This window comes from Galendromus occidentalis, unplaced genomic scaffold (genome assembly GCF_000255335.2).
Source record: "Galendromus occidentalis unplaced genomic scaffold, Mocc_1.1 scf7180000077494, whole genome shotgun sequence".
Classification (NCBI taxonomy): Eukaryota; Metazoa; Arthropoda; class Arachnida; order Mesostigmata; family Phytoseiidae; genus Galendromus; species Galendromus occidentalis.
The window spans coordinates 306,601-328,335 of record NW_003805482.1 but is presented as its reverse complement, the minus strand read 5'-3'; the positions used below and the strand labels follow the sequence as shown (position 1 = coordinate 328,335).

The 21,735-nt window shown below is 52.8% G+C and overlaps 1 protein-coding gene across 1 annotated transcript in view; it reads left to right on the top strand.

Moving 5' to 3' along the window:
• The window catches only part of LOC108864615 (mucin-5AC-like), a 49,243-nt gene extending 28,860 nt beyond the window's left edge, over positions 1-20,383 (top strand). Inside the window, exons 4-35 of the mRNA XM_029112319.1 lie at positions 30-245; positions 1,849-1,914; positions 2,823-2,892; positions 3,712-3,818; positions 3,969-4,070; positions 4,212-4,356; positions 4,467-4,662; positions 4,853-5,013; positions 5,177-5,396; positions 5,485-5,571; positions 5,698-5,889; positions 6,002-6,075; positions 8,201-11,719; positions 11,919-12,039; positions 12,212-12,328; positions 12,426-12,472; positions 12,597-12,703; positions 12,805-12,969; positions 13,181-13,756; positions 13,876-14,288; positions 14,394-15,777; positions 15,918-16,280; positions 16,411-17,901; positions 17,982-18,146; positions 18,275-18,440; positions 18,568-18,668; positions 18,775-18,879; positions 19,017-19,251; positions 19,378-19,581; positions 19,694-19,825; positions 19,977-20,131; positions 20,264-20,383. Of these exons, the coding sequence (XP_028968152.1) occupies positions 30-245; positions 1,849-1,914; positions 2,823-2,892; positions 3,712-3,818; positions 3,969-4,070; positions 4,212-4,356; positions 4,467-4,662; positions 4,853-5,013; positions 5,177-5,396; positions 5,485-5,571; positions 5,698-5,889; positions 6,002-6,075; positions 8,201-11,719; positions 11,919-12,039; positions 12,212-12,328; positions 12,426-12,472; positions 12,597-12,703; positions 12,805-12,969; positions 13,181-13,756; positions 13,876-14,288; positions 14,394-15,777; positions 15,918-16,280; positions 16,411-17,901; positions 17,982-18,146; positions 18,275-18,440; positions 18,568-18,668; positions 18,775-18,879; positions 19,017-19,251; positions 19,378-19,581; positions 19,694-19,825; positions 19,977-20,131; positions 20,264-20,383 (11,322 nt within the window). The remainder of the gene's footprint in view (positions 1-29; positions 246-1,848; positions 1,915-2,822; positions 2,893-3,711; positions 3,819-3,968; positions 4,071-4,211; positions 4,357-4,466; positions 4,663-4,852; positions 5,014-5,176; positions 5,397-5,484; positions 5,572-5,697; positions 5,890-6,001; positions 6,076-8,200; positions 11,720-11,918; positions 12,040-12,211; positions 12,329-12,425; positions 12,473-12,596; positions 12,704-12,804; positions 12,970-13,180; positions 13,757-13,875; positions 14,289-14,393; positions 15,778-15,917; positions 16,281-16,410; positions 17,902-17,981; positions 18,147-18,274; positions 18,441-18,567; positions 18,669-18,774; positions 18,880-19,016; positions 19,252-19,377; positions 19,582-19,693; positions 19,826-19,976; positions 20,132-20,263) is intronic.
• Positions 20,384-21,735: the final 1,352 nt, after the last annotated feature.

The window sequence follows — 21,735 nt, the reverse complement described above, 5'->3', positions numbered from 1 at the left end:
ACAGCAGGCTAAAAGCGCTTATCCTATAGGTGGTGAGCAACCTGATTGCGGCGCCTACCAGCACCTCGATCGTTCCCACGCCGAGTGCGACGCTCACAGAGCCGGCGACATCCACCTACTTCACCACGTACACTTACTACACGACATTCTTCCGTCGCGGCTCGTCCCGCATCCGCAGTAGGGAAAAAGTGGAAACCAATATCGTGACCATCTTCCCCGGATCAACCGCAACCGCGACCACAGAGGTAAATCGATCGACTCTCGCGAACGAAAATCAAACTTCTGCACATAAAGGCTCGGCGTTGTCGTATCGGTCGCACGATTGACGGACGACGATCAAGACCACGACCACATCCACGGAGAAGGTTCAGTCCGCGCGTGTATGGGACTCTGGCTCAATAAGAGTGTGTGTGTGTGTGAGAGATCTGGAACTGTGTTGTATTGTCGTAAGCGATCATGTAAGACGGACAAGCACTCAATCCGTCCGTCAGTCGACCGATCCACCGGACGCGAAGCATACAGACTGGAGAAACACCGTTAGCTGCTGGGGGGGTCTGGCGCTCGCTCGCTCGCTGGCGTGAAGAGAAAGATCTTTGATCTGAGTCGACTTCGCTGTCTGCCAGCGAGCCAGCAGACGTCAAGGACGACCGCTTGCCGACGAACCGGCTGTAATCGAGAAGAATTTCTTGTTTCGGAGGGTTGTTCGCCGCGAGTCGATCAAGTGTACTGTCCGACCCAGTCAGTCAGTTGGACTGTCCGACATCCATTGACTAGAATCGTAGCCACCGGAAGCTCCGGGATCGCGGCTCGTTTCGCGGAACCAACAGAAAAAATCTCTGGTCTGCTTGCGTCTCGTCCACCATTGTTCCATCTAATCATCCCAGCGATTGTTCTGTATGTGGTTTAAGCCGTTCATCGTTCCCTTCGAAATCAAGAGAATAACGGGGACGCAACCCGCAATCATCGCTAGACGAGAGTCCGTAGTTGAAACTTATTTTATCTCGCGGCGCGCGAGAAAAAACCGCGCCGGTGGAGGAACGGGCGGCAAACAGGTTTGAAGTGGCAACAAAGTGCCGCATTAAGGATTCGCCGCCGAGCCTCGAGCGAAAGCGAAAGAATCACAAGCCTGCGAGCGCGAGAGATTTTTAGAATTGTCGAGCGAGCTAGAGAAGTACCGAAACGCCGATTGATCCAAACGGATGACGCTAAAAATGAACTCGGAGCGGTCGGTATGTCAATGGATTCAGTTGGCCGTCCGGGACACAGCTTCGGTGAAGGCAAATTTCCCTCATTTCGGCGATGTCTGTCAGATGGTTTGCGATGACAAACTACGTCGGTGGCGGCCGAGATTGAGATGCTCTGCCTCCTCGAAAGCGGTGCGGCTCTCTTTGGAGGAGTTGCAGAGAAGAGCCGAGCGCCGTTTCCGAGTCATCGGACTATTGATGATACATCATCGATCCGACCTGCTAAACCAGGAATTCCGCGACCGTCCCCTGAATCTGATCCAGCTGCGATAAATGAGCTCGATTCGAAATTCCGTCATTCTAGAATGGGAACTCGCTGACCTTGCATTTAGTTCCGCGCATTTTTCTTCGGAAATTGGATGGACATCCGACCTGGAACTCGAGGCTCATCGAGCGAACCAAATATCTAAGAGCCGATGAATGCAGTCTTTCAGAGAAAATACCACCTCCAGATGAAAGTACCCTCGGGCGTGTGTAAACTGTGTGAATGCATCATTTTCTCGGACGTTTTTTCTCCTATTCAAAGGGACCAACCTTCTATGCTTCATCATAGGGAGTGAGCGAAGCTGACTTGGAATACTGAATCCTTCTCTCTTCCATGCAGATTCTGACTCCAATCACCGTTTACAAGGACCATTCCCCTGTCGTCAGTTTTGCGAAGGTTCCGAAGGTGAGTTAATGAGTTCATCGATGGGGACTCCCTAGCGCGAAATCTTCCGAAGTCTCGAGGAGCTCATACCGAACTGATTGATTGATGGACAGAGGCGCTTGAATTGCGCAGGAGAATCTCGGCAGCGAGAAAGGGTCCCGAGAGAACTCGGAGGTTGTGCAGTAACGCGGCTATGATGACGATGGCGCGCGTCCGCTTCCGAAACGACGGGCAGGGCTGTCACGCTCACGTCATCTCCGTGTGAACGTGTTTCGTCCTTCGCCTTCCTGTATTGAAGTTTAGGCGAAAGCTTCGATCTTGACAGCTCCGACGTATCTGTCGGCCGACCAGTGTACAACTGTTGGCGTTGGTGATGGCGGTGCTAGTGTTGGCGGAATTCGTCGTCGTGGTCGTAAGACATTTCCGAGCAACGAGATATTTTCCTTCAACGTGATTTCATAGACGTAGACGACGACCGCGTCTTCGTCGCCGTCACTAGTCCAGCAACGGAATCGCACTGGTCAAGGCCAATCGCTCACAAGACAAGAACGCACCGCAAATACAGCCAACGCGGCCGCCTTCAACAACATCGCCATGTCAGCGCCCGTACTGTATTTCAGCTCTAGATGAGAGGAGTCCCCTGTGAGCTTCGATGAATAACCTTCAGGGCCTCGTCGCGCTGAGCCTTCCCTCGGCACCTCGTCTCGGGGGAGCGAAGTCTCGAGTCTCGAGCCTTAAAATGATTTTTGGCAATCGCTTGGGTGGTGAAGAATTAAATCTAGAAAACGGGGTCGCCCTAATGAGTCGTTTGACTCGCTGACGTAGTGCCGCATCTCGACTCAAAGCCTCCCCGGAGCCTGCAATCCAGTTCGACCACCGAAATGATCCACATTTGATCGTAATTTTGAGTATTCTGTCTTATGTTCCAGGTTTACTTGACAACGGTCGACGAGAGAACAGAAACGAATCGCGTGGACCCCACCGCCGCCGCCATCAGGGGTAAGGAAACGGACCCGTATACAACGTTTATCCAATTAAGGGCGCTAATGCCTTAAGGACGAAGGCGAACGCATGAAGTCGACGGCTAGATATTGATTGATTACTGCCGTGTCCAGCTCCGCTTTTGATTGAGCTGAAATCTTGTGGAGTCGGTCGTCACGATCCATCACATCGTTTAGTCTGATTAGAATTGAAGCTATTGCGCTTTTAATCAGGGTCGCCCGATTCCGAACGACACGCTTTTCTGATACGCTATCGATCATCGAAGAAAGCGCGCCGTGAACGTTTGAATTTTTCGGTGAACTTGGATTTCAAAATGAATCTCGTTCGTGCTTGCGAGAGGAAATGAATCATGAATGGACGACTTTCTCGAATAGACCGTTCGAAAGGAAATGTTATTTGACGGATTGTCGAAGATGAAAGCCTCCATCAACATTATTTTTGGAATTCGACGGCTCGAGCGGAGTTGAAAGTATTCCAAGTTTCTGTTTGGTGTGAGCGTTCTTTGGAGAAAAAGACTTTTCCCCCAATCAATGAGAAAACGCTCGAAGGCCGTTTTCTGGAGCCTCCTCCTCGTGCTTTCATGCCCATACTGGAAGCGATTCTTGGCTGTGACCTTAGCGTTCCGTCCGTTGGTTTTCCTCTCCTCGAGTCAAAAGATCATGACTTCCATCGGTCGGTGACAGCAAATGCTTAGCCGTTAGCGAACGGAACATCAGAAAAAAGCAACGTCTTTAAGTCTCTTCTGAAATCCGCCGACGAGTCACAAGCGGGGCGAACGGAATCGGACGGAAGATGACGGATTATTTTTGTTTGCAGCCACGACAACCTTCACGTTCCTAACGACAACAACTGATTCACTCGGCAATGAGGTGGTCTCGACTTCGTTCTCGACCTTGGAGGGTCTGGCGACGCAGGCGCCCGACGTGAGTTTTCCGAAGAGGATCCCTGTCCCTTGCTCCTGTTTTTTGTCTCTACGGGAAGCGTTCAGGCGAAAAGAAATCAGATGAGCACGGATCCATCTGGGTCTCGCGGGTCGAATCTGTGGCATTGAAATACACGATTGTTTTTCACAGATTTCTCCGACTAAACGAGTTCGCACCGATTTCACGACGTTCACCTACTTCAGTACGACGAATCATCCTGGAGGAACTAACGAGGTCAACAGTCGAAGCGAGGTGAGTATTCGGAAGGCTCCCGGTCGATAATCTCTTATACGCATATCTACCGAAGCGCCAAAGGTTGCGAGTCGATCTGCGATCGAAAGACATTCGTTCTTTTTTGATGATACAACGACCCGATAACGAATCGAAATTCAGGTTATCACTCGTTACGTGACCGAGGAGCCCAGCCGAAAGAGACGAGATGTCCAACAGAAACTGGAAACCACTTTCACCGATCTCGTCACCACGTTCGATCACGGACGACCCGTCGTGTCGACCAGAAGGCATACAGTCACGCTTGGTGAGCGACCTCTTGCGGCAGCCGGCCGATTCCTCTCGACTGCACAGGGTCGAATCGATTCTGGAGCCCGATGCAGAATCTCAATCTTTAAACTGTCCGAAATATCTCAGGTACGCTGCATATAACCGACACCGTGCAACTTCCGGCAACCACCCGCCCGGAACCTGCCGTGACGCGTATCGTCGAGCCCGCCCTGGTCAGGGAACACGTACCGATCGATCCCCGCCCGGTAGATCACACGTATTACACGACGTATACGTACTTCACGACAACACTGAGTCACGGAATTCCCGTGACACAAACCAGGTTCGTGTGGAAAATTTCGAGACGCTATCGGTTTCGAGCCGCCATACATACGTATTGTTTGGGAGCTGACTGAGAAAAATAAGACGCTCCGAGCCATAAAGCTCCCCGACGCGATCCAAAAAGCCTCCTGGCCCGAACAATGTTTCTCGGAACCAGTTTCAAAGTGCTTTATTCCCGTCTCTACGAACAGATATGAAGTGGTGACTCAGGTCCGTCACATCGATGCCACTCCCGGCATCCCCGGCGTGATCGCCGACCGTTCGTCCGGCTCTTGTCGACGATGCGTCGACGCTGAATATCCGAAAGTCGTGGACGCTTATCCGAAAATCGCTCCCTCCACCATCTATCCAGGTAAAATACTGTTTAGGAAAACGTCTGCTGCTTTCCATGATGTGTATTCATCGGCGCTTGGGGAAACGCGCCGGAGATGCCTCGCCTTTGTTACGAGCTCGCTCGGATCGTCGGGTGTCTGAATGCTCTAGAACGGACGCGAGTATGATTTGATTTGGATAAGCATGTCGTGAATTTCATTCAGGCGGCCGACACCACACCGCCTATTCAACGTTGACGTTCTATACGACGCATTATCCGAGAGGATCGTCGTACGTCGAAACTCGATACAGCGTTGTGACCAATATCGCTACGGCCACAGTTACCCACCAGCTTCCTGGACTCCGGGGACCGGATCCCTCGTGTCCCCACCATCACACCACGTTCACGTACTTCACCACAAGGTAGCCCTTCATGACAATGGACTTGATCATTCCCTCTTGTTGTTCTCGCTTCCGAATGCCGAATTACAACATCGGACTATATTCGCAGATTCGCCGGCCCGACTGCCACCGTCGACGTCCAGAAGGAAACCGTTGCGAAGTGCGATGGCGCCATTCCAGTCATCGGAGCTACTAGGTACATGAAGTTTATACATGATCCGTCGTCTACGTTTTTCCGAGCGAAGTCTTCGCGGAGAACAATGCACTACGAATGATTTTAGACCGGAACCTCACGCTGACATTGTCCGCGTTCATTCCGCAGAGTCGTCCCCGAGCATGTGGTGGTCGAGGAGCGTCACCGTCCCGCGCACGTCGTGCACGAGGATCATCGAGACCATGTGCATAGACCGTGCACGGTTTGTCTTCCTGACTACAGCAGGAAAACATTTTACACGACGTACACGCATTACACCACCGTCCTGGACAACCACGGTCATCCATCGGTGTCGACGAGGTACGAAAATTGTGGAACTCGTCTCAGATACTACAAAAAAAAATCAGCTGGGGATGGGATCATGCTATGCACGGGACTCGTGGGAGCGACTGACAGAATTCTTTCCTCCTAGATACGAAACATATACGGACATCTTGTCGGGCGTCAGACCCACCCGAACGAGACACGTTCGCGAAGCCACTCAAGGTGAGTTCATATTCCAAACCCATAGTCCTCAGGCGAACATAGTCCTGACAACTAAGCAGCACGTGCATTGTTTATGCTTGCGAAGCTTTTCCTAACACCGAGTTTGTACCGGGATCCGTGATTCCCCTGTCCACTTCGAATCAAGCGCTGAACCGCGCTCGGAGTCTCATAAGTATGACTCGATAAGCGACCGAGATCGGAACTGATTCGCTGGCCGAAAACCAGAAAAAGTTCTCGAGAAGCTCTTGGTGTTTCCTTGCATGCTAGTTGAACCCTGCTGCACCCAGCGTGCCCGTGTCACACTAACTCCAGTCGTATCTTCTCGTTTGGAAGATTCAGACTTTCACATGTCTGTTCCTTAATCTATCTGTGTCTTCCCCTCACTGTTTAATGCTGTCCTGTCCGTGCGCACTCAATATCCGTGTTGATCCGTCGATTTTATAAGGACGAGATGTCGAGGCACTCATAAAGTCTTGTGCAAACCTTCCTTGATCACCTGTTTGTTTTACTTTTTACGTTGTCTGTCTGTGTTTCCCTTGCCGGCTCGCGCTCACTGTCGATGCAATGACCCTGACTCTTGTTTGTTACAAAGCCACGCGTGGAAATCTTTGTAATGGGATGTCTTTGCGTTGTCGTCTGTGGGCTGGCACCCTTTCCCCTCTGTGATCACTGTTCAAGTCTCTAAAACCCATCGAGTCCATTGTCCCGTGGCCCTTTAGCACAACTTATACACAACCACCCTGCAAATTCCGTGACCATGATTCTGCTGCTACCACCATGTTTTCTGAATGTTCAATTGTCAAACACACCTCTAAGCGTTCCTTTAAACACATGTGTTACATAAATGTTGTCTCTGTTGTACCCTGTCGCCGCTGTGAGCCGTAGATTGATGTGAGGAAGTTATCGATCCAATCGCGAAGGATGCTCGCGTTGAGCTTCAGTTCGGATTAGCTTTCTCGGTCTGTCGACGGTGTCAAACAAGTTAAACTGTGTAGCACGAATCCTCCTGGAATCGTATCTAAGAGCTCTGAATATCCAGCTTCGGACGTGAATATAGCTATCCCCTGGCTTAAGCCGTCACTCGTGTTGCACTAGAATTCGACATCGATGCCGAAAAGTCTCGTCGTTGCTCGGACCAGCTTTTTGCTCTGAATAGAAGAGCGTGAGCGAGGGAAGGAGAGATAGACTGACGGATAGTCGTACGCTATGGTCGTTCCCCTCCCATAATAAGGGGGGACGCGACGCGAAACGCTGCGCTTTCTCCGTGGGCCGCCCTGTTGGAGCTCACGGTCAGTATTTTCAAGAGTTTCCGAAGCGACGGGGCAATATTTTCTGGTGAAAATTTTCTCGGGTGGTAGTCACGATTATGTGAGAGAAGGAATCACACAATCACCGCTTCCCTCCTTCTCCCCCTCCTGCTTCTCCTTCCCCTGTCCTTTAATATACCCCTGTGGATCGATTCTCCCGTGATGGACTAGTTCCGGGATATTTATTCAAGGAGTATATTAAATTACCCGATCCCAAAGCAACTTTAGGTATCCCTTGGGCTTAGATGCAGCAGGGTGATATTTTCATTGTTCGCTACTCATTCAGAAATGCAATCGATGCCATTCAGGGTGTTGCACGAGATGGCATCATCGATTCCGATTGTACTAATCAATTGCTATTGGATATCATGCGTAGCTTGCTCACGGCACTTACAGTTTCGCTTTGAGGTTCCCCGGAGGGGCGTTAATTTACATTGGAGCGCGGAAGATGCAGGATTGCTCGATATTTTTTTTATGCTCTGTACATCACTCGACCTTGCGTCACAGCAGCTCGAGTGAAATCTCCCGCGAACAAGAAGCGAAGTGAACGGAACAAGCTCTCACACAGCAATATACCCACCTACTTCCCCTTTCGGTACATCAGTAGCCACACAATTTTTCTCCGGTGGAAAACAACACAGAGTCGGATAGGAAAGACAAAGCTCGGTCAGAAACGCTTTGGTGATTTGAGGCCATGGGCATTGGGGTATTTACTTCGAAACTCAGACAGACACGTCGAAAGAAAACGACGAAAGCTCGACATCTCGGCCTTCCGGCGGCTTCGCTACCGAGATATCTAAAGAGCCGATTTGCTACAGATCCACAAATGCGAAGGCTTCTCACCGAATCCGCAGAATCGTCAGCGGTCGTATCAAGCTCGAGTCTTAAGACCGGATTGATCACTTCGTTCACCCAAGATCGCGTGACTGAAGGCGTGACAACTCGCTTCACGACGGCTATTTCAGCGACGTACATCCGAGGCTTTTACGCTCACATCGCCCAGACGTTCTCCAATGTTGTAGGGGAGCGGCAGACAGATTCGTCGCTAGTCAGCGCATCCAGTTCAGCAGACGCCGCCATGAAGTCGGAACTTCTGGCCACGGAAGCTCCAGGAGTTTCCTCGGTCATCGCCTCGGCATCCTCATCGATAGCTCCATGGGACTTCGGACAATTGGCCTCCGGTTCGGCTCCTACGGTGACTCCGGTCTTCGCGCCTTCGTCGCCCGACGCTCCGAGCAGCGCGACAGAAGCTGCTACTGATCTTCATTCCCAATCGGTCACGGACAGCCCTGTTCCACAAAATATTGACGTGACAACATCATCATCATCATCGGTTCCAGTCGTATCCTCATCCTCGTCGCAACAAACTGGAGTACTCAGCTCTGAGCTCCTGAGCTCCGAGGTCACTTCCGGTACAACCACAAATTGGAGACGCAATATTATCGGAACGTTCATCAATGGATTCTACGCACATATCGCCGTGACCTCTACGGAAACGGTCAGTCCGAAACAAACTAGTCCGCCATCGAGCTCCACTTCACGAGCCGAATCCGCTCAAAAATCCGCGCACCGCGCGCAAGAAACCTCGACGCTGAGCTCCTCAGCCTCGGCGAATCTACAGACAGGACTGCTGTCCTCGAGAGAGATAGCGACCGAAGTCATTGACGGGCGAAAAGTTGTTCTCCTTTCTGCCGTCTACGGAACGTACATCGGTGGTCACTACGCACAATATGCCAAGATCGACAGATCCACTGTCACGGAGGGAGCTGTCGCCCCCTCAATTCGAACTTCGTCCGCCTTGACGACATCTTTCTCGTTCGAAACAGCTCAAGCCCTCGACACCAGCGACGCTCCGGCTCAAACCTCCCGGAGAGCGGAAACTACTCAGCCGGAGGCTTCTGCGTCGGGAGGGCCCGTGGTCGGTGTGATCACTTCGAGCACGGACCGTTTCACCAACAACAATTGGGTGACGATTCAAACTGTGTTCACGTACGGAACGTACATTCAGGGCTATTACGCTCATATCGCGAAGACGTCAACGGAAGTTCATCCCGCCACGCATGACGCCAACGTAGCCGCAACGCTGAGTACGGCTGATACACTGAATCCGTATTCGGCCTCCGCCCATCCCATCGGCGCCACGGAATACGCGGCATCCGCAAGTCTCCAGCCCACCACAGGAGGAAACACGCTCCAGGGATCGTGGAATGGGGACCTCCAACCATCGGTGAATCAAGTCACTCCGCAATTGGCATTAGTTTCAGGAGCGACGCCGTCGACTCCTCCGGGATTCGATGCGGCAGCGGTTCCCTCTACTTCTGCCTCGTCCACGTCGAGCAACGGAAACGATGACGACGACGACGACGAGCTCAAAACAGGTTTACTGTCGCGATCATCCGTGACGAAACTTGTCAGCGGAGTTCCACACGTGTTCACGTATGACGTCACGGGGACCTTCATCAACGGTTTCTACGCGCACATTGCCCGAACGCTGAGCGCGACTTTGGACCCCTCGAAATTATCGCCGACAAAAACGGAGAAAGCCAAAAGACCGATACTGACTTTCCACATCAGTGAGCCCAACGACCAACTCGAAAATCAGCTCTTCTCCGACGAGCTCTCCCAGGAGCTCCAGAACAAATTGGAGAAATCGCTCTCTCTCGATGAGGCGAGCGACGGTAGACAGCTGCAAGCGAAACGAAACCGACCGATATTCCCATCGAGGAGACGCAAGATCCCCAAGCAGACAACTCCGCTCGTGGATTCTGTCGGGACGGATTTCGACAGGGCGACAGATGATCTCATAAACGACGACGAAGATTACGATTACGACTACGGGCGAGCACCCGAAAGCGTCGACGCGGAGCACCTTCTCGAGCAACCCGTAAGACACCAACGTCTCGCGAGGGCGGGGAGCTCGAACAACAGGAAGAACCGGCTCGAGGGCGGTCTCGTACCCCAGAAGACCGTGAGGGCAGAGCGACAGCAGAGAACGCAGGGCCAACGCTCGAATCGTCCAGCGTTGCTCGGTAGGCGCCGGAAGAGTGATCCCGTCCAACCCGCTGAATCTGCGAGACAGGACGAGACGACAGAAACCGAGCGGCCGCGTCAGAGGAATCCGCAACGCCGCACCAGGAAACGTCAAAGACAAAACGACGACGAGAGTCTCGAGCCGGACGCTCCGCGACCGAGACAGCGGCAGGGGCGCAGAAAAATCAACAGGAGCCGCGAGCAGCTCCGCGAAACCGAAACACCCGCGAGGAGAGGGGGTCGGAGGAATAACTCCCAACGACAATCCGCCACGACGCAGCAGCCGCAGGCTAGACGCGGAGGGCGCTACAATCCGAAGAATAATCGCGAAAATTTGCCCGCCAGTCTTCAACCGACAACGACAATCCAGAAATCCAGTATCACGCTCATGAGCGTCGTGACCACAACGAAGACCCTCCCAATTTACCACGGCTTCCGTACGAGTTACGCGACCATCACCACGACGGCCGTAGCGACGTCGGTCGTCAAGCCAACTGAGTATAGCATCGTCGAGGACACCATAACGGCGACGTCGATCGTGGATGGCGAACCGAGCCTGATTGAGAAATATCAAACGAAAACACTCCTCAACCGAAAGTCAGAAATCAATCTCGATAGCACGACAATCACCGAGATCGTGGTTTCCACTACCGTGCTCGAGCAAGTGAGAACCATACCGATCCAGATCGGTTTCCGAACCCGGACCGATATCATCACCGAGATGTCCACGCTGACTCAACTCCGCACCGATGTCCGAACCATACTGCCCGAAACGACCGCAGCCTGGAACGGAGGCCAGACGGTATCTCCCCTGCAGAATCCCTTTCTCCAGGCGAATCCGTTCGTGGGACAGCTCGGCCAAAACCTGTTCGCGAACGCATTTTTCAACCAGCCCCAGTTCCTCACGAGCACGATCATCGAGCCGACGACCTTGACTTCGACAACGGTCGTCTCGGTCAATCTCCGAGGGAGGAAAGTGCTCAAAACAATCACCGACACGAAGGTCACCGATACAACACGCTTCACCACATTCACAATCCAACCGACAGTGGCCGCGCAGCTACCTTTGATAACTCCGCAAGCCGCGTTGCCGGCCGCGCATTTCACAACCGATATCACACTTGTAGTCACAGATCAACTCGGACAAGCACGTCCGGTGGTCACACGCGTGGTTCTCCCGATCCACCACGGTCAAAAAGTAGCCCGATCACTCAGTCAAGACAGTTCGCCACAACAGAACCTCGGCCACAGACACTACACAGTACGCGACGACTCCGATGACGCTGACGAGAACTATGATGACGATGGTGACGGTATGTACAGAGCAGGAGACCGCGTCCGAATTTATCGAAAAATCCTTTGAGCTCGTCTAGGCTTTCGATCCACACCGATCTACCTGCTATGTAAACTCAGTCATCTTTCAACCCTTTGGGAACGGAAGTTTCCCATTTAGACAAGTCAACGAGGTATCCTTCTCGGATTCCTGACTGGAGGTAATCTTTTCAGATACCATCACTGAGGAGGACATCACTCCCACAAAAACAAGAGGGGCGCCTCGGTTGACAACTCTCCTGAAGAACGACCAGAGTGAGATTTACCAACGAGAAGCCAGCTCGCAGCTAGCAAGGTGAGATTCCAGCGAGCAAGGACGCGGTTCCCGATGCTGGGTCAGGTCCAGTGTTTCCCATCAGTTACGCCTTTGTCCCTGACCCGATTCCCGAACGGATCAGCCGCGAGTTCCATGGTTGTTGGTACACGACGTGGGGGAAGGCATTTTACGAACTCAATTTCGATTCCAGGATTGCGCGTTCGCCGGAGAAACCGGTTTTCGGGAAAAGACGTCTTCTGCAATTCCAACAGCCTTTAGGGGATCCGAGCTCGAGCTACTACCTGCCGCAATTCACGAATTACAACGAGTGAGTACTTCAGAGCCGAACATCAATTTATCAAATCCGCTTCCCCGCATCGGAAGGGATGAATTCGGCTTACCAGGAATATTCTCATCAATTTCAGCCAACCATACGCGAGTCGCGTTCTGCAGCCCTCTGCGAATTACTACAGTGAGTACAGAGCTCGGCTCATCGGGCTAGACCTCGACGAATCGTCGAATATTTGGAATCAGCCCCCGAAATTCGTCATTTCGAAAGGATCCGCCGATCAAGGCTTCTTATTCCGTGTTCACAGGTCCCCAGCAGTACGACTTCCAGCAGTACCAGCCGTATCAAAATTATCCCCAACACAACCAATACCAACATCAGTATAGCGACTATCCCTATGAGTATCACTCCCAGGTAGGCTCCCAGACCGCCGAAACTACCGAAGGCGCGATGCTCGTAATATCCGTGGCATGGTGCGGAATCGGAGAGAGATTTCAAACCGAATTCTTCTGTAGGTTCCGGTCCCTCCGCAGAATGATTTCCACAACCAGCTCGCTGGATTCCAACAGTCCTTCAATCCGCCCGTTCAGCAACAGAACAACCTGAATCAGTTTTCACCACTGCTCTCGTATGATGTGAATCCACCCAATCAGGTCGTGGATCCTGCACCTCCGGTTGAGGTAGGTTACCCCGTATGAATAGCTTCTGAAAGTCCGAGTGGTGATATCAAGGACGGTGGCTAGAACGTGAGACCGGCAATTCCCTCGGAACAGGCATTATCTTTTGTCCTGGAAATAAGCTCTTGGCGGTCTCCAGACTCAGGATATCAAATATCTAATCACCATCGTGGGGTCTTCACGTGGCTTAGTGTTCTCACTTGACATTTTACAGGCGAGTCCGCCCTCCCGGAGCTTGATCAGGAGTTCGAAACTCAAGCGAAAGACGATCTTGCGGAAGACAAAGCCCACTCCGACTTTCGAGTTCAACCCACAGACCCCTCTTGAATTCAATCCCGACTCGTATGTCACGCCCACCAGATTGCGGAAGTCGTCCGTTGTTCGGCGCCGACCCCAAGCGTCCGAATACACTGAGGTGAACCCCGAACTCGCCGATATTCCGGCGGCAAGCCCAGTTCTCGAATCCAGTTACTTCGCTCTGGACTCTCAATCGCTGATCAGGAGTTCAAGAGTTGTCCCTCGGCGGCGACCCCCTTCCACTCTTGTCCCCGACCCAAGCCCTCCGTCACAGATCCTATACGAAACAGCCAAAGTTGAGGAACCGGTGACCGAGGCAGCGGATGCTGAGAGGCGTCGAGGCAAGGTGAAGAAGAATCCCGACGCGTCTCGCAAAGCCATCGTCTCGAGCAGAGTCCAGAAAGCTCGAGATCCTCTGACATCTGTGGCTAATCCAATCACATTCTACACTACATTCACATACATGACAACATTCCTCCATGGAACACACACGGTAAGTCGACGACGAGAGTTCGGAGCCGCTCACCGTTGGGCGATTTCCCCGCGCTCCCCGTGAGAGGGTCTCACAAGCATCAGAAGGATCTGTTCTCAATGGGATCCAATATGTTCCAGGTTTACCAGAGTAGGGAATCGGTAGTCACCTCGGTGCACAGCGTCGTCGATCCCACGCTGTTGTCTCAAATCAGCAACGGCTATTTCGACGGTAAAGCCACGCCGGTGAGCAGCAGAACGCGGGGTTCCGCTACGACGATTGTGAACCTCCAAAGTCGGCTCGCCGTTCAAACAGATGAAGCTCCGGTAGCGTCGTCGCCGGTCGTCGAAACTCCCGCTAGTTCGATGACCACACTCGATCTTGAGCAATTGGAAAACGTGAGGAAAACCGTTTACGTTCTACAGACGTACATGTACACGGTTGTCGATGAGGCTGGCCAACTACACACGTCCTCCAAAACTGAAATCAAGTCGAGCATCCACGCGACGCCCACCGCCCTTAACCTGGTGCCAACGGAGCAGATGTCTATCAGGTGAGGATACTTATTGTTTCGCCGACGCGTTCGAAAGCTCCGTGAGAGTCGGAAAAGAATGAGCTCGGCACTGCCGTTCCAAACTCACGCCGAACTCTATTCCAGCAACGGTTTCCTTGCCCTCGACAACACCCGCACCGTGAATTTGGCGAACGATGTGCGAAACGGAAAGACCACCAAAGTTGATCTCGAACTGCGCACCGTTGTCAAGCTCGACAACATCGGAGATGCCATCCTCGCCACGCAGGCTGCAGTCCTGGACGCTTCGTCAATCGATCCGACTTCCACAGTCGCCGACGCGTATTCGACGAGTCAGGCCGCGGCTTCGAGCGCGATCGACGCTTACCGCAAGAGGATTAAGATCAAGTCGATAGTGAGGAAGAGGCCTTCCGAAGGCATAGAGTCCTCCATCGTCGACCCCACGGAGTACTTCGAAAGCTCTTCGATTTTCGGTACTCCTGCCCTGGCCTCCTCCAGCGAAATCCTACCGGAATTCACGAGCTCCACCCTCGCTCCGAGCAAACAGCTGAAGCGACTGAAAGTCACAATCCGCAAGAAGGCCAGCAAGCTCTTGAAACCGGTCTTGGATTCCGTGGCCTCAACCACAGACATCGACACCCTGCGCAATGTTCCGAGCGCGAGCCGATACAGAGGACGTTTGCGCGCCAGCAGGGTCATCTCCAGACGTGTCCGCCCCTCGGATCTGATCCGTCAGTCTCCGATCCTCTCGGTTACGCCAGTCGCCTACACGACAACCACTCGACTCCCTATCGAAGTCTCGGGATCTACCGAATACCGCGACGTGGAACTCACGACGTTCTCGTTGGTGACGTCGACGATCACGCCGAGCTTCTTCCCGCCGAGTCCGCAGTTCACGAGACCCGCATCGATCCAGGCTTCACCGGTGGTTCTCACGTATTTCACGACGACAACGTACACGATTCCGGTGACACGCAACGGCGTGGCGACGTATTCTACGAGCGAGCATACAAACAGCCGACTCGTGACCCAATATCCCGAACCGTCGTCACTGCAACCATCGCTGGTCCTCGACGCGGCTCTTGTGAACGAGCTCGCGACGCCGAGAATCTCAGACTTCGAGACGAAAACTATGTTCACGACGTACACCTACTACACCACTTACTATTCGAAGGGTTCGACCTCGGTCGTCAGTTCGCTGAACATTATTTCGAACACAGTTCAAGTCCCGGTGCTGTCGTCGATCGCTCCGACCGCCGTCACCCCGTTGACGATCCTGAAGACTTCAGAGCGTTTGAGAGTCTCAACTTCGTACTCGACGTTCACGTTCTACGCCACTCTCTTCAACGGCACGTCGTCTCTGGTCACGCCTTTCGAGGAAGTTCAGAGTCAAGTTTTCACGCTCACCGAATCGTTCGTGGTCACTAGAACAGTCAGCATTGCGCCAACGTCGACAGCAGTGCTGGACTTGCAAGCAAGCGCAGCGCCAGAACCAACCCAGACCTCATCGGTAAGTGCCGCCATAATCAGATTCATCCCCCCCCCCCCGAAGCCCTTCCGATGGGGAGTCGAGACGTTCGCGAATTTGGAATGATCCTCTTCGGCGATTATATGGCAGTGGAAGAATACAATTTTTCCCTTGTATTTCAGAGTCAATCGTTCACATTGTTCACCCTCGCACCGGCATCGACGTCTTCCCGAGCGTCCGGGCCCTTGGTCCCTTCAGTCAAAACGTTCCTTACGACGTTCACCTATTTCACCACCTACTTCAGACAATCGTCCTCATACGTTATCAGCAAGGAGTCCGTGGTCACCAGCTACGCGACTCTCTTTGTGGACGCTGCGAAACTGCGACCGACCTCAACGAAGAAGCCGGTTCAATCGACAACCACCGCACTGGATCCTCGATTCCCGTACACAACTTATACTTCGTTCACGACCTACACCTTCTACACCACGTTGTTCGGTGGGAAAGACAAGATCGTCATTTCGAGCGAGCAAATCGTACCTCAGGTAAGCTTGTCGGCCTGTCCGGAATGCCTAATGCGCAGGGATTGGAGGAATAGTCTTCATTGAATGAGAAACTATCATTAAGGATCAGGGCAATCGGGGTCCAGTGGTATAACACGAATATTCGTCGCAGGTTGTCACGAGGAAGCTGGATGCTACCGCTGGGAACATCGCACCAACGACCACCAACACCTACTCGACGTTCACAGCACCTCCCATCACCGAGGAGCTGCCATCGACCTCATCATCTACGTCGAGATCCACGCTTACATTCGAGTTGGCGCCAAGCACTGAGTCTTCAGATGCAACGGATCTTCCGAGCGCCCTGGAGCCGATTCCTGATGGGGTAACGACATCGAGCATTCCCACTGTGGCTATGCCCGAAATCATCATCAGGGACCAGAAACCGACGGTCTCCCTCCGGAAGAAGACATCGGGTGCTTCGACGTCGGTCTCGGCAGCCACGACTCTGCCCCATACGCAGACCGTCGTCTTGGCAAGCTCAACGAGGTTCTTCGGTCGCGATCGAAGCCTCACCCACATCGGACCGGGAAGCACTTTGCTCCTCATCACGGGAACGGATGGTCTCATATCGAGAAGCCAGGGAACTCCCTCGTCCGCGCCGACGGTCGACGCCACCGCCGCTGACGCAACGAAGTTCATCTCTCCGTCCACGACGTCGCCCGGAACCGTTCTCGATCTCACAGACATCCTCGGAGGCAAAGGAGGCAAGCTCGGGGAAGCCATCAAAGGAATCGTCAACCTATTCAACACCAAGAACGGAACGGACGCCTTATCCCCCAGCTCCAAGATCAGCAGAGAAGATACGTCCCTGCCCTCCGGGCCTGTCATGGTGTCCAGCCGAGAGCCTCTGTTTATTCCTCTCAGTCCTGTGCTCGACATTTCGAGCTTCATCTCGCCAAACAGCGCGTCACCGGGCTCGATCGGATCGACGTCGCGCGCCGATTCCAAATTGACTCCGGTGTACAAACCTGTGAGACCGCTAGAGGAGAAGGAGGCTCATATTCCGCTCGAGAAACTCATGTCGGACCTGTCGAAGGCCAAGACGAAGATCCGCGTCGACACGCCGACCCTTCTGCCGAGCTCAAAACGTCTTATTCCGTCGACCACGATTCGATTCGAAGAATCCAACCCATCTGAGAGCGTTTCCGTCATTGTAGGCGCAGAGACAATATTCTTCGACGAGGGTGCAAGCACCGAGCTCCCGGATCCCAACGGGGCGGTGCAGCCAACGAATGTCCTGCAAGGCGTGTCTCCATCGTCGCGCGTCGTTGTCGTCACTCCGGAAATCGAAGTCGCCAGAGGCTCCCTCCTGCCCCCGGGCTACAAGGTTCAGGCGCAATCTTCGGGCGGGCTCTGGTCCACCGCTTCTTTCGCTCCAGCTGAAACTCTGGTTCCTGAAGATGGAATCAAGGCGAGCAAACCTACGATCTACTTCCAAGTTTCCTCAACCGTTGTCACCGACAGTCCTGCCAAAGAAGTCGACTACGGAGGCGTCAAGGTCTTCATCGCTGGCCGTGGAAACAGAAAACCGGTGGAACCTGTCATCAAGACAGAGACGGGCTCACAGAGCACAAGAAAACCGCTTCCGAATATCTTCAAGGTAGGTGTTGCATACTTTTCCTTCAGCCCATCGAGACAGCGCGAGTCGACCCCTCTTGACCCTCCGATTTTTTCCTGTAGGTCGGGAACCGCAAGGGCGGACCCTCAACCACAGCGAAGCCGGCTTCGAACCTCCCCAAGGTCAAGATCTCGTTCCCGAAACCGCCTGCTCCAGGTGACGATAAGCCCGAAGACTCGAACGATATCTTCGACGCCTTCAAGCCTTTCAACAACAGCAACAGAGAGGTGAGCACAGCGACAGCAAGATTCCGTTCGGGTCATAGCGAAGCTTTTTCAGCAGGGAATGGTCGCGCTGATCGGGGAAACGAATTAAACCGGGAGAATTCCGCGAACTGACGAATGACTTTTCCCAGCAATTCGACGGCCCGACGCCCACGCCTCTGTGCTATCCGGCTTGCGATTCGAGCCGACACGAAGCCTGCGCGCCAAACCCATCGAAAACTGCCCGCAATAAATACATATGCGTTTGCCGACCGGGTTATACGAGAGACACGGAGAGCTCTTCCACCAGGTGTATCGGTGAGTGAACGCCGCGCTCGCAGCTCGCGATCGAGATAATCGGTCGACAGCTGACACACATCGTATCCGCAGCTGTTTTTGGTGTCTTCTCCGAATATCCTTGAAAACGACTCACTTCATGTTACAGCATCTCAAACGTATCTCCTCCCTGTGCATCTCGTCCGTGCCTCGTCGAAGGGATCGGTTCAATCTCAAATGCCCCGACTACTCCACGCTCTCAAAGTTTCGGTGAGTGACTCGGGCACCAGAAATCCATCCAGAAACTTCGCCGTCGGGGGTTCACAGAATTATTAACGTTGGCGGTCGATGGATGATGTATGGATCCTCCTTCCAGTTGGAACAAACCTACAGCGATGCGCTCGGCTTCCCGAAAGGCTCGCTGCTCGACGCCAAGGTCAACACAGTTCAGAAAGTCACAAACTACAACAACGAATCCTCCGTAAGTGTTCACGGCTCTGGCCTACAGATGAACGTCCGGCGAAAACCCGACTTTCGACCTGAATCAAGTCTTCGAATCGAGTCGATCTCGAGACAACTGGAAAAACATGCGCTTACTCCGCTTTGATCCACATGCAGATCGTCCTTACGTTGGCTCTATCTCAACGAGCCACAAACACGGATCTGTCATTGCCTTCGCTGTCGTCGCAATTGGCGAGGAGTGTCTCGAAACTCAACGATTCTCTCGGACAACTTCAATCGCCTTTTGTGCTTCTGGGATCTACTCCGATTGACGCTCTCAAGGACCTTGATGAGTGCTCTTCTTCTGACCTGAACGACTGCAGTGCGTACGCAAAATGCATCAACGTGCCAGGTGGGTTGTCGTTTGCTATTCTCGTGGCCGGACGAAGGTGTTCAGCGTTTGGCAACATTCCGATTGCATCTTGATCGATGAGGTTTAGAGATTTCATGAAACTAATACGGGACCGATTTTCCGCAGGCTCGTTCCATTGCGAATGCAAATCGGGATACCAGGACTTGGACTCTGAATCTCCTGGAAGAGTGTGTTCATCTGAAATCAAGAACTGTCAGTTCTGCAGCGCACGAGGCAGCTGCATTTTGGGAGTGGACAACGGTGTGGAGAAGACCACCTGCAGATGCAACACCATGTATCTCGGACGTCGTTGTGAAATCAACGGACTCGGTAAGACGCTCGACTCGGAGCTCGAGCCGAACATATCGCGGACATATCCCATTCATTCGATGAATCTCGGTAATGTCGAAATGGATTGTCTTAAAACGTTGACCCTCCTCAGTTCTTACAATAGCGCTACCGATTGCGCTCTCTCTGCTGACGCTGACGATTTGCTGCTCGGTGCGGCGATGCCGACCCCGATACAGGACGACGGCGGTGAAGCCTCCGCTTCCTCAAAATAAAATGGCTATGGGTAAGCGAGGTTGAAACTATTTTTAGAATTGATCGGCTCGCCGATCTAACGCCTCTATAGGGAGCTCCACGAGAACGCTCACTTAACGAATGGATGAATCGATCTATTTATACATCGATCAATCAGTCTACGACAGAAATATTCTCTATAGCCTATCCCGGTTCGGGTTCACTCCTCACGGCTTCGGATAAGGGGCACTCGGATAAGACTCAAATGATCAGCGATAGCTCTAGCGAAGGCGAAACGAGTCACGGAGGAGATCATTGGCACCATCATCATTCGACCATAGATGGTCGCCACACTCAGGTGAGATTCGCGCTTCAGATCGGGAAGACACCTGGTGCCTTTCTTACAACTAGTATGGGTTCATATCGGGTATCTTTCCCGCATGCGCGAACCGGGCGCCTTCGTTTAATCCTCGCTTTTCGATCCTCACAGATGTCATCCGGAGGCTACAGCGGCTACGGCGAGTCCTTGGCTGACACGCTCGCCAACCATCACTTACCGTCGATTGTCATACCGCGAGTCAGACCCAAGCTGCCAGTTCGACAACGATGAGCCTAATTATGAGCAGGAAATAAGTTATGTAATTCTCACAGAAGCCGATCTACAGACTCATACTTGCTGTTCACGATCGAGCGACTTCTGAAAGTCATGTCACTTCGGAACCTACAGCGCGATAGTTTCCCGTATTTATTCCCGCGTAAAGAGACGCCGTTGTAGGATGGGGGAGTACCTATTTAAACACAGCTAATAATTCCGAGCTGTCGTAGCACCCGCGGAGAATATCGTCATAATAACTTATTTAGTTAATGAACAACATCCGAAAAACACATTCTGCCGCGTATCGGCAGCTCGGCTGCCTGTCATCGCCCGCATTCCGGCAAAGGGTCCGTGCCATGGCAGATGTCAATGCTGGGTATCGACCAAGCATCCGTTTGGGATCGGAACAGCGGATTGCGCGAAGTGCTCATAGCTTCCGACACTATTTGAGTTGTAGAAGAGATTCTCCATGCTCTCGCCGAACAGACCCATCGAGGTGTCATGTTATCGAGAGCGCATGGATTCAGCCTGTTCGGAGTTGTGCAAGGACTGTCGGGGGAAAATGCGTCTCGTGGCCCAAAAGTTTACTCCCGAGGATAATGTCCGGCGGCTGATCTTCTTTTTCTGGCGTAGGATAATTTTCGTCGTGCCATCTACAAATTCGAGCAAGAGCCGTTCGAGTCCCTCGATTTTTTTTTTATCTTGCAAGAAAGGCGGATAACGTCGAGTCAACGAACGTCGGAGCGTAGCGGCCTCATAGCGTCGTGTTTCATTTTCGCCGGCAAGCCAAGTTCGATCGACATAAAGTGTCGCTACGCTCCGGAATGATTTGCGAGACTCCGTTGTGAATAATGCCGCGAACGACGCGTGAAAACGTAAAGACGACATACATACGTTGTGCCTTTTACTTTTCGACTATGACCGCACATCCTGCCAATTCTTGGCGGCGGGCCCTAGGTAGGATCGCGATGAGGACTGATTGATCACTGATGAAGCGTTCGTTTGCGTTGCGTACGTCGGATGTACGTCCCCGCATCGGATGACCAGAAACACTAAGCAACGTGTTTTGAGAATGAATGAACGTCAAACGCTCCACTGTCACATGCCGGCCGGCCGACTGGAAATAATAGTACTAGCGAAGATTTCCCTGTAGGACGATTGTTGCCTAATCGGATTACAGGCACGTTGAGCGTTTCTATATAAAACTTGCAATTGTGCGTGTGTCGCTCATCAGGGAACGCATTCCACGTACAGGCTTGGTCTGCCTCTCTGGAGTCTAACCCATCAGGATTCGTCCACCCTCGGAATTGAGGCTGTTCGGAGTTGTGGCTCCTCTATCGTACGTTATCAGTGCTTACTCTTGCTGT